We start from the raw sequence: 12,411 nt of genomic DNA on the forward strand, positions 1-12,411 counted from the left end.
TCAGAGCCAGAACAACGAGTAGAGCTCCCAGCTCTCAGGCTGGAACTCACCAGCAGAGTTGGTGCATCAGCAACTGCCAGCAGCAACAGTGCTTAAGCAGAACTGTATAGGGTTTGTCCCTCCAACTGTTATCCTGTCCATATTAAACTATGCTGTTCTATCCTTATCCAACATATATAATCACCAGATTTCACATCCAAAAAGTGTATTGTAGGATCCAGATTACCCTTCAGAATGAGCACACACAAGTTGGGAACATACCTTGTCTAAAAGCTCTTGGTTCCTCTTAATAAAAAGCTGTTTGTCTTCCACCCAGTGTGAGTCCTGTTGGATGAAACAGTCCTATTACAGAATAATCAAACTCCACGAGGTTGTGCACGCATTACTGAAAACTGGAGCCGCAATATCCAGGCTTTAAAATCCTACAGGAACGAACTGTCATTTACAGAATAACACCATATTAGTCTACCAAGCTGTAGCGAGGCTTCTGAGCCTGACAGGCTTGCCTGTTTCCTGAACAGTGACATTCCGTCTCATGGAAGTCTATACTGAAATTGTGCTGGGTATTCTGTAAGTGGAGCAGGTACTGAAATTGTGCTGGGTAAAATCAATTGTGGAGCGGGTAAAATCCAAAACAGGAAAAGAAAATACACAAGAAGTGCTCACCTGCCCTTTCTGTGCCAAAGTTTTCTCCAGATCTTCTATTTTGGCTTTATATCTCTGGACTTCAGCTTGGAGCTGCTCCTGAGCCTGTTGAAGTCAAGCACAGCATTAAACAGTAACAGCAATGTGAGTAGCATTAAAAGAAATCCAAACACAGCAGACTCTGGATTTATGCTGTTGCTTCCGCTGACTAAGTAACCAGCAATTTTTCGTGCCACCCCTGAGACTGGCACACAAAGGGGAACAGAGTAGTATACCAGCCCCTCCCCACCCAAGCCAAAACAATACCAGGAATTGCATGGGAGTAGCAAAACAGAAACTCAGGTATTCGGAGTGACAGGTTTTGCTCAAAGACCCTAGCAAGCGGCAGCCTCTGAATCGAAGAAAAGTGCTCAGTAGATGGGAGTGGCAAAAAGATGGTGGAGACAAGCAGTTATGACCGCCTGGGGCATCTTGAAGAGCTGACTCAACAAAGCGCTAAAAAATCTGGTGTGATCTCCCGGCTGACACGGCTTTGAGCAGGAGTTTGGGCTGGAGACTGCCTGAGGTCTCTTCCGGCCTGAATGGGCCTATGATTTTATTAGAGGGACAATATTTTTCACCTTGGAAAGTTTACTGTAGTCTGCATCAAATTCAAATTTCAATATTACTTGCATTTCCCTGTAAGAAACATTCAGGTGAATATTCCTAAAGTTGGTGCAATGTGTCTTTGTGAAAACCCACAGATGTCCATTTACCTCTAAAATCCAACCACTTCAGAGAAAACCCTTGCGATCCTGTGCTAAACTGCAGAACTGTTTTGGCATGCCTGCCTAACCGCAGAGTTTTCAGGTTCAGGCGGAGGACAGCCCCTTGTAAATGGACTGATTGTGTCCATTCTTGTCACTCTCTTTAAATGTACTCAGCAAATGAGTGAAATGGACATCTCTCAGCTGTATGTATGTTATATGTAACTGTTCCCTTGTATGGCACTTCGGGGGGGTTGTATATCCTGATAGCAATGAAATGCTTTTACTCTTACACAAATACTGACCTTGGCTTCTCTCTCAGCATCTATGATGCCTCCTGTCTGCTCCTGCAGCAGTGCGTACGCTCTCTGCAAGGCCTGGTACTCCTTTGTCAGCTGTCGAAACCGCAGCTCTGACTCTTCCGCTGCTAAACCCTGAAGGATAGGAAAGGACGCATCTGAGCACCCAGACGCTCGAGCACTGCTACAGCAAAGAATGCAAGGGTGATCTGTTAAGCACAACAGCTGGTTTACAAGTCTTGATTCAAATGATTTTTTTTGTGAGCTTGCTGTGAGATGAAGTAGTAAGAACGTAGAAGTTATACAGCGTTTACGCCTTCAGGCTAAAATAAATGTGATAGCTTTATTTTCTTGAAGGTGGAGAGGAAACAAAATCATTTCAGATTGCATTGAAGTCATAGCTGTAGACTTTATGGACCGGATTTTGAAGAACCACTTAACATTCCAGTATATCGGTAATCAAAATCAAGGCCAAACTCAATGAAGAACTTACAATTCAATATGCACTACAAAAAACTAAGTCTTTTTGAAAACCTGGCCACTTGCTTTGGAAATCCGTGTCTCCTGAGAACCTGTCTTTGCCTGTGGAAAGAGTCGGATCTCACCTCATCCAGATCATCATCTGGGGTTGCTGGCGTTCTGTCTGTTCTGTAGGAGGCCACAGAGGATGTTTCAGAGTCCATGGAATCATCATCATAACCAAAAAATGTATCCACAACATGTCTCTAAAAAAGGGAAAACATGTTTTCTGAATCTCCTTGGAAACAGGTAGCATGAGTTTCTGATGGAGAGGGAAAGGTTAGTTCAAAATTGCATTGAGAGTCACTTAAAAAAGGCAAAAAAAGCGCAGTGGGCTACTCCTGAAATTACCCTCTCCAAATAAACCCAAAGGGAACCATATGGAAGATTAGGTGTTGTGCTGGTGGAAAATGAGTTTGCTGATTAATTTTTCTGAGTGCAGGATCTGGCTCAGTCTAAAAATTGGAAAACATGAGAGCAGGAACATGCTCAAGGAAAAGTCTCGGCCCTTGCAGGAAGAATTATTAACCCAAAGCTGTTTAGAAGACACCTATCAACACACAAACTGATGTGCAAAGATAACACCATAAAGAGTTGGAAATGTGTGCATTTCCTTCTTTTCTCACAGACACTGCTGATTCCTTTAATATCCCAGTGCTTCTCTCACTGATAGTGTTGTTGGAGTGAGTGAAATCTACACTAACACAAAACTTAGTGTGAAGAACTTTTATCTGGCACATCTTTCAGTACTATAGTAACTGCCGCATGTTGTAGGAGATTGCTCACTCTACACAGTTGGCTTTTATGTCTGACACCTCACTATCTCCAATCTCAGTAGCTGAATTAAATCAAATTAAAACTCTGAGCCATGTCCTATGAAGGCAGACAAACTGATGGATGAGCATTTAAGATGCACTTCTGGTTTGCAACATTTTTCACTTCTGCTGACTGGTTACAACCTTCTAAACCTAGAAATTGAATCACACTAAAAACAAGTACCAAAGATGCCAATAATCTTTTGCACATATTACATTTTTTTTGTTCATTATTTTTCCAAATGAAGACAATAGCCATATTCTTCCATGTTATAATCTCTGGTTTAGAAATAAAGTCAACTGATGAAAATACTTTTTAGTCCTTGTCTCCTAGTTATGTCTGCTGTGTATTGCTTCAGAACCCATATAGAAACAATGTGATGACACATCTAGGATGTACTGGTGTGAAATTCTCTGTGTTGTAGGAGAGCATTGCATTACTTTCACACATGGCTGATGTGCTAAGGGGTGTCCTTGAAGGACAAAGAGCAACCAAGTCCTGTTTCCTACACAGTATTTCTGCTTTCTAGAGGTGAGATGTGGCTGTTGCAAAGTCATTCTTCTTCATATCTAGCTGATAAAAGAGCTACTTGAACTACTGCTGACTACTCAGCTCTAGAATTGTTATAAATTATACCAACTTTAGACTGGACCCCATTCAGGGTAATACAAGGGGTGGCCAAAGTCCCATGGAACTGAACAGGAGAGAATGACGCGCAGTTTCCCAGGAAGACACTTCCACTTGAAGAACAAAGAAGCACAAGGATTTTGTTTTAGCCCATACATGCTGTGAAAAATAGACAGCAGAAGGTAAGGTCTTTGGAAATGTAAATACATCTTAGCATAAAAGACCTTGAGACCAATATTTATAGAAACTAGATGGAAGGAAGATTATTACTATTCCAGAGGTAGAGGAAGCCCCATTTTGCTGAAAATAAAATAGCTATGCACCCTTAACTGAACTTCCAAGTGGACTTAAAAAGTTCTCTCTAAGTAACTAAGGTGTTTATAAACCCATCCACTAAAGCAGATTGTTATAATCCACAAAGCTCTCTTTAATCAGATTGCTAAAGTATGTTTTCCTACAGAGCCTACTCTAATATTTTTATATAAGCTGAAAATGACTTTTCCTCTTACCTTAATTGGTTTTGAGCTCCTTTTATGCTTTCTGCGACGGATGAGTTTCTCCCTGTCCTGGAAAAGAAGATTTAGAAGTTCCTCTCTCTCCTTTTGTTTGCAGCTATAGAAGGCCAAATCTACAGAGGAAACAAACCATTTGGCTTCCACTGACTTTCTGTTAGTACATTCAAACAGGAATCTGATTCCAGGTGGAAGGGAGGATTCATATCCAAACCTGTACATGCGTCAGCTGAAAACCACTTGAAGGGAGGATAGGATACCTGAAAAACCCCTTGTTACACAGTCACCTTGACAGGCTGTCAAACAACAGGTGCTGATGGACTTCCTGTCAAAAATCACTGGGAGGCCTGTGGCAGGGGACTGGTTTGGGCTTTGTATGAGAGGTCATCTGCCTTCCCTGCGGAGGAGATGCTGCTTCTGCCTCAAAGCCATTAAATGGTGGTAGTGTTGATCTCACCACTCTTAGCAATGACGTCTTAGAAGAGGCAACAGCCTGTTTTAGAGTCTCTTTATCCTTCCCCTCAACATTACAACGCAAAGTCAGCTGAAAAAGGGATTGTCAGTGTTAAATGACAAAGGAACTAGTGAACCATTGTCTTGCAGTACACGCTTGTCCACTACATATCTCACTGTGTGCCTGCCTCTTGTTATATTTTTGAGTCGTAGGATTTGATACCCCACTAGAAAGTCAGTTAAACTTCACCCATACACACCTATGTCTACAAATTTGCAGGTGTTAAAAATAAGATATTAACCCTCAGACCTCTAATTATAGGAAAAAATGTTATCAGCGGTGAACTGTACGTAGGAATCATTCCTAATTTCCTGGTGTTCTGGACATACCCGTGTTAACTCATCAATTATGTTCTGTTGTTCTATGACCTGAAGCTTTAAGAATTCAGTTTCTTGTTCCTCATTAGCCTGATCCAGGTCATTGAGAGATCTTAATTTCTTTAGTGGAGGATGTGATGTCATTTTTTCTCTCTGTGGTAAGAAGAAATAGATAAAATAAGATCCAGCAACTAAAAGACAAAAAGACCATAGTTCAGTTAAAAACTAGACATTACCTTTCATTCAAGCCCTTTAAATACACTTCAGCTACCCCATTTTTATAATTGTATTAATACCCACCAGCACTTCTTAACAACAAAGCAGCACAGCAAGGCTGGGTTCATCAACCAGAACAAAGCTTTATCTATTTACTTATCGTATGGCAATACAGCCTCTACAGCAGCCCTTGATGGTCATTTACCATAGTTCTTCCATTGCCATGCACCAAGATGCCCCAACATGTGGCAGATATAGTTGAACTCTCTACCTGCCCCGTGAGTACCCAAATAGGATCTGCTCCCAGAATGCCATGTTTTTATTGATTCTATGATAATTCTGACCCATGGCACCTGCAATAAGTTTATTGTTCTTCTGGGCATGGATGAATTGCAGAGTCTTAAAGCAGATTAACCTTGTAACACTACAGCCTTTTTTTCTAGAAGAAAGGAAATCCGATCATCTCACCCTAACCAGCAGGAAAGCTGCATGCACTGCAGAACAGTCAGCCTGCTCAAGATGAGGACAGCAGCTACTACAGTGTTCTCAGCCTGCCAGCTTACGTCTGGCAACCCGGAACTTCCACCTTCTTTTTTATTAACGCCAAAGCAACATCAGTACATGTGTAGAGACCGTATTCTGACTGATACTCAGCGCAATTCCATTTGAAGGATATACAGACGTAACTGCTTTGACCACACTCCATATAGCCCCGATATGTGAAATCTATAACCCTAGACAAATTTGTAACACCACCATCCTCCCTTTCCCATATCCACCTATCATGCATGTTTTACAGAAAGACTGCATGCGCTTAGTGGCAGACCAGAACTCTGCCATCATCAGCTCTAACACCAACATGTACATTCAAAGATGAACATCATGATGGCTGAAAATATTGCTCTTAATAGCTTCCTTTCTGAGTTTCAGATGCAAAACAGCACAGTGGGATATGACCCCACGATACAACTACTTTTTTTCTTTTTCTTTTTTTTTTTTTTCTTTTTAAAAACTATTGAAACTCAATATTCTCATTTTTGGGATAGTATAAAAGACTGATTGAGTATTCACTTAAATAAAATGCACGTGTATACACAATGCTATAGTATGCAAGACCTAATATAAGACCTAAGCATCTTATCAGTAGTATTACACACTATATACTACACTTTTTCTCTATGTAAATACATGCATACACTATGCAAATGTGGCCACCATAACAGACACAGATGATACAGTAATCCTCATTTTGCTCTTCAGTACCAACCATTTCTATATTTTCTTTAGTGATTGCTTTGAGTTTATCTTCCATGCGCTGCAAAGACTGCATAAGTTCATCATTTCTCTTCGTGAGGCACTTGTTCTTTTCCAGAAGAGGTTTACATTGCTTTTCAGCTTCTCGGACACGCTTCAACTGGATTGATTAAAGCAATTAATACTTGTAAATAATCAAAATAAAAGCTATTTTTTCTCCCTTTTTTAGAAGTATTTTTGTTACTTCCCTGTTGAACTACTGTCCCAGTAAAATGCCGCAGTGATCTACTGTAACTGATGCTTACAGCTCAGTAACTTACTTTATACATCTCAAAGCATAATTCTACATCTGTTTCCAAAAGATGGCTTTATCTATGGGAAAACTCAGACATAGAGATGACCCAATACACAGGTGACTGCAAACCTGCTACAGAAGTCCAAACTGACCTGTGCTTTATCTGCAAGAAACCCACTGATTTTCTTGTAGAAAGACAGATTTGCATAGGTACCTACTCAGTCTGTATCACAGCAATAACAACATAGTTGTAAGTCTGTTTTTTAACGGCACACAGTGAAATACTCGTGCACATGCACAATCAACTTTGTTTTGATCAACAAATCAAATAACATTTTAAAAAATCCCATAAGGTGGGAAGGTATCTTAGGGCAATGCTTGAAGTTTCAGTCTTGGTTCAATTAGAATTTTAAACAAGGTCTCTTCCTCTGAAAAATTAGTTCCACCCAGTAATACTGAGTGGTTTATAGACATAATTTCTTCTTCTAAGGGAGGACAAGGAAGATGGCATGCAGCTGCAGAAAGACATCGTATCTGTGCCCAGGTGACCTGCCCAACAAAGGCTCTGTCCCAGTTCTGCATTACTGTTTGTCACTGGGAGGCTCCTGCCCCTTACAGTTCTGCTGAGGAAAGGACTACGAGAATTTTCTGGAGCTGTTGAGGACAGTTACCCACGTTTGCCCACATCATCACAACATCTTACTAGGCTATTTAAACTAACCTAAAGATTTTGTCTGAAGCAGGTTGGCAAGCACATGAAGATCCCTTCTGCTAACAGAAAAGAGGGAGCAGCTAGGAAAAGGGTGCATGTTCGATGAGCAGAGTTGTGGGCAAAACAACCGTCTGTCCTACCCTAAGAATGAAGTTAGCTGTTGCTACTCTGAACGTACCTTACTGTGTATGGTACTTCCAGCAGTACTCGGGGCCACATTTAACAAAATGTGTTCATTGTGATCATGTTGTGCAAGAAGCACTTTAATTTTTGTTCCTTGTGAAAAAACAGGCTGAATGTTTAATGACATGCAATAGCCAATCAAGCTGACTCATCAGACTCCAGGCTATTCAGTATCACAGAAATTCGGGGGTCGAGAGCTTTTCATAACTGAAGTAAGACACAAGAACATATCTGTAATCTGAAATCTTGATAAGACGTTATTTTGCAAATATTACATAAAGAACATTGTGGAGATCCAAGTCAGCTAAGCTGATACCAAAGGAATGCATTAGGACTCCTAGCTCAGGAATTAAAAAAAATCTAAAAATTCAAGAGTTGAATTTCACCACCTCATCCTTAATCACAGATATAGAAATATGGAGAGGTTAGAAGGCCAGGGTGCTGACTTCAACACACGGGTATCACATAAGGGGATCAACTCACCATTGTCCTTTCTCCCTAGACCAAATACTTAACTGTTCTCCACCTGGTCAAATATCGGACTACAGACATTATTTCATTTGCAAGGCAAGTCTCACCATACACTGTTGTATGCTCAAGAGGTTGAGGGTACATAAGCATTCATACAGAACCTACGAGTTTCTCTGCCTCAACTTCCATTGTGATTTTGTACTCATTTAACTTCAATGAAATTACTGTCTAGGATAAAATAAAAAAAAATCATCCTTGGCCTCCTGAGTGACGTAGCCAGACAGACAAAACAAGGCTCAGCCATCCCTGGCTGTCATCTTTGGATCCTCCCCTCGCTGCCCTTCCCTATGGCTCCTGACCTCCTCCGTCCGATAGTGCAAAGTTCACACACCAATTCATTTCGTTCATCAACAAGCAACGTGTTTCTGTCTTCCAGCTTGCGGATTGTGGCATTCAGCTCTGCTATCCTCTTCTGGTTTCTGCGCAAGTCCTGTTCATTGGCAACAACAAAATACAGTTACTGATTCTTTTCAAAATACGTGCTTGGGAAAAGAATCCTCAAAAAACACATATTACTCAACTTAAGCTGTCATCATCAACAAATTATATTTATGGATTTTTACAGTATGGAACATGCTGGCAAATGTGTATTGGGGGGAAAGAAAGTGTCTGGTTTGGGGGATACTTTAAGTGAAAATGTTCAGCTGTTTAAAAAAATAAAGAGAAAACAACGAAACAGATGTCGATATTTTTTTTATGATGAGGAAGAAAAAGCAAAAAGAGAAAAGACTGTAATTTTTATCGCCTTTTCCTAAACATTGCTTCTATTTGCTGAACCATCTTGTCAGGTGAAAAAGTACAGACATCCCTTTCAGTATCAATTGCATTTACCTCCTTATTCCTCACTTGTATATGTGTAAATATATCTGTATGTGTGCACGTCTGTTGTGTAAACCATAGACTTAATCACACAACCAGTGAGTTGCATGTTCTGTGAATGACAGCGAGGGCTGTATATGTGGAGAACAGGACAGAAAGAGGAGGATCTCCTACAAGTCTCCTGGATTCCCCCTCCAAGCCCTCTCCCTGCCCGTCTTCCCAATCCTGTCTGTTTTGAGGATGTAGGCTATTCAGATAGGTATGTTCGTGGAATGCTTCTTTCTAAAGGGCACTAAATATTTCAGCTGTTTTATGTCTGTAAATAGAGCAACTGAGGAAACAGCCTTACAAAGCTTTGGCCCACTAGCATTCTCTCTGAAGAATCTATGGACTTAACTTCTCTGTAGTTAACAATAATGGGAATGTTTTCCCAGGGCCTGAGAAAATACTAAGGCAAGAGAAACACAGCCACGTTTCTGTTTTGCAGGGGCCAGTAAAATGCGTACAGGGCTGCTGCAGTGCTCTGAGCCATCTCCAGCCCTTCCTGGGATCTCTCTCTTGGGACTGCTCATGTTACACTCTGCCTCCTTCACCAAGAAGAGCTGTTCGTCCAGAGCCTCCTTCTGCAGCTGCAGCTTCTGCACATAGCCCGTCTGTGTCTCCAGTTCTTTCTCCAAGGAAAATATGATCCTGTCTTTAGCCTTGATCTCGTCCATCTGAATAAGAGAAACACACACTGTGTAAAGGCAATGGCATTTCAGCCTTCTCCACGCCAGTAGTGTATCATTTAATAGCGGTGTTCACCGCTTAAACCTGCTATATCATACTGCACCAAGCTTGTAAAACGATACACTTCGAGGTTTCAGCCGTAACCGTACATTGGCACAGTAGCAGATTCACCAGCGTTACACAGAGTGAAGCCCAGGAACTGTGCATGGTGTAACGTGTTAATCGATAATTGGCTAAAGAGTTCAGGCTTTCATACTGTATTCTGGTCAGTTAATTCATGCTAACAAAAAAAATGAACTCCAACAAACGCTGGAAAGTTTAGACTGGCTCCTGCTCATGTAAACGTTGCTACATTAGCTGCGACAGTAGAGGTTATGGTCTGGTTCTCACGAACAGAAGAACTGTGCAGACCCAGTATTTCTTAACGCTGATTGCCATGTTATTAATCTTCTACTGAGTACAAACTCGAGGCTATTCATTTTGTTGTTACTTCATTTCTGCCTAATATCCCATGACTATTCAATACAAAAAGAAGTGCCTCTTATTTGACCTCACAACAACTTTAAGAATGATTTTAGGTTAAAACTTAGGATAAGATCAGCCTTGCAATCATAAAAATTGATACAAAGCTGCTAACATCATTGAGCTCAAGAAAATCTGGTGAATGGGAATTTGCAAATCGCTCTGCCAACATAAAAGTACTATTATGTGGGAATAATACGAATCATGCCCTGAAAACAAAAATGGTGTCTATGTTAAATTTCGTCCACAGCTGCCAAAGACACTTTCTGGTCTTGCAGCTTTCTGCAAACTATTTTTCCAATGAGGAGGGTTAGATTCTGACCTTCACTAACTAGATGTCACTCTGAGAGCAATATAATGGATTTGAAAACCACTTGTGTAAGCCATGTAACAGTAACTCTGGACTTGTTCAAGGTTTTTATGTGAGTAAATAGCCTTCAAAAAGACTTTCATTGTTGCTAAACGTAAAGTCGTACAATACACAGATGGAACATGAGTTGATCTTAATGTTACTAAATGGCTCCGTTTCATCGCGAATTTCACTACACTTTCTTTTTATATTAAAATCCCAAACAGAGATTCTCAATTTCAGATGAGAAAAAAAGCAGTTTGTCCTCATGGCTACACAGAACTGCAACTGGGGAACAAAGTGACCAGAAGGTTCAAAAGTCAGAAGGCAGATAGGAAGAATCCTATACTATATTACTGAGCGTTTTGGCAACACCAGAATACACCTCCAGTACACAGACGCTGAACTGCGGGGGAAACAAAGAAAGGTCATTCCTGACAGTTTAAATCAACATCTCTTGTAGTTTACTGCCAAATCTTGAATTCCAGTTTTCAAGCCAAACTTTCCACTGTTGCAAGTGGGTCCAGTTCCCTGGATGACAGGTAAACGTGACAACTTGCACCATTGCTAGTATGGGTCTCGTCTTATTAATTTTCCACAGTAATTACTAAAGGCTAGGCCAATATCGAACCAACAGACACCTCCCCTCCTGCCACGGTCTGCTGTGCTTAGGATACCGTCACAAGGGCTAGAGAAGCTAACAAACTGCAGGTGCAGATCCAAACACGCTTTTTCTAGCACTTTCTATTGCACACGTATCAGCATTCCAGCCAGCCACGTCCTCTCAGGCTAGGCCGACCACCCGCGTACTTCAAGGTGTTAGCTGCCATCACAGTGGTTGCTCTGCCCCACTCACCATGAGCTATTTACCACTGCGAAGTGACTGAGAACTTTGTGATATTTTTGCAAACTCAGGTGCATTACAGGGCTCTGTTACTCACAAAAAGCTAAAAGGCACAAGAAGCAAGCCCACTACAGCATAAGAGAACACATGAACAGTTTTTGTTACTGACCAGGCGGCGAATATCCCTTTCACTCTCCCATTTGATCTTGGAAATGGCTTCCTGGTGGGACTGATGCTCACTTCGAAGATCCCCTGCCTTGATCTTATCAGCCTGGATCATGTTGTTAAGGGCCTCATCTACTTGCTTTTTGGCAGACTTCAGCTCAGTTATTTCCTGCAGAAGCTTAAGGCGCTCGGAGTCAAACTGTTTTCTGGCCTCTTCACGGGCCTCAATAGTCAGTGCTGTCCTCACTTTATCGCTGCTCCCGTCCCGCAGCGCGCACAGCGCTGACTTCAGGCGCTGGATTTCACTGTCTCGGACTTTCACCATCCGCGTCACCTCCTGCTCATGCTGTTTGATGAGGTTCTCCCTCACAGCCTGTAGCTCCTTCATTTTCTCCTCATGAAGTTTGGCTTTTAGTTCTGTGATCTGCACGGTCTGCTTGCGCTGCTCCACCTCACGGATACGCTTCGTTTCTTGAGTCTTCTCTCGTTCAAGTTTAGCAACCTGCATTGAGATAAAACGCAAGTCACCTGCTACCAACACAACGTGATCAAAAGAAGCCCACCCAGACACATAGCCATATCAAATTAAGGAAGACCCCGCTGCAGACCCTAGATGAACCTCCGCCCTCCTACAACAGGATGTGGGCCAATTCCTGGAGCATCCAAATAGATTTTACACTGTCTTTACTCAAGGCAAAACAACCCTGTCTTCTCCAGGTGTCTTGCCTCATGCAGTGACACTGTGCATTTGTCTAATAACTTTTTAACCCATCAGCCAATGTCAGTCAAATTCACTG

The 12,411-nt window shown here is 41.6% G+C and overlaps 1 protein-coding gene across 3 annotated transcripts in view; it reads right to left on the reverse strand.

The window, feature by feature from the left end:
• Positions 1-12,411, reverse strand: part of JAKMIP2 (janus kinase and microtubule interacting protein 2) — a 42,364-nt gene that overhangs the window by 15,417 nt on the left and 14,536 nt on the right. For all 3 annotated transcript variants that reach the window (XM_071814579.1, XM_065848958.2, XM_065848961.2), the window contains exons 3-12: positions 11,619-12,116; positions 9,512-9,721; positions 8,518-8,616; positions 6,479-6,625; positions 5,008-5,148; positions 4,162-4,218; positions 2,296-2,415; positions 1,697-1,825; positions 667-750; positions 262-324 (exon numbers count right to left, since the gene is read on the reverse strand). In XM_071814579.1, the coding sequence (XP_071670680.1) occupies positions 262-324; positions 667-750; positions 1,697-1,825; positions 2,296-2,415; positions 4,162-4,218; positions 5,008-5,148; positions 6,479-6,625; positions 8,518-8,616; positions 9,512-9,721; positions 11,619-12,116 (1,548 nt within the window). The remainder of the gene's footprint in view (positions 1-261; positions 325-666; positions 751-1,696; positions 1,826-2,295; positions 2,416-4,161; positions 4,219-5,007; positions 5,149-6,478; positions 6,626-8,517; positions 8,617-9,511; positions 9,722-11,618; positions 12,117-12,411) is intronic.

This window comes from Patagioenas fasciata, chromosome 14 (assembly GCF_037038585.1).
Source record: "Patagioenas fasciata isolate bPatFas1 chromosome 14, bPatFas1.hap1, whole genome shotgun sequence".
NCBI lineage: Eukaryota > Metazoa > Chordata > Aves > Columbiformes > Columbidae > Patagioenas > Patagioenas fasciata.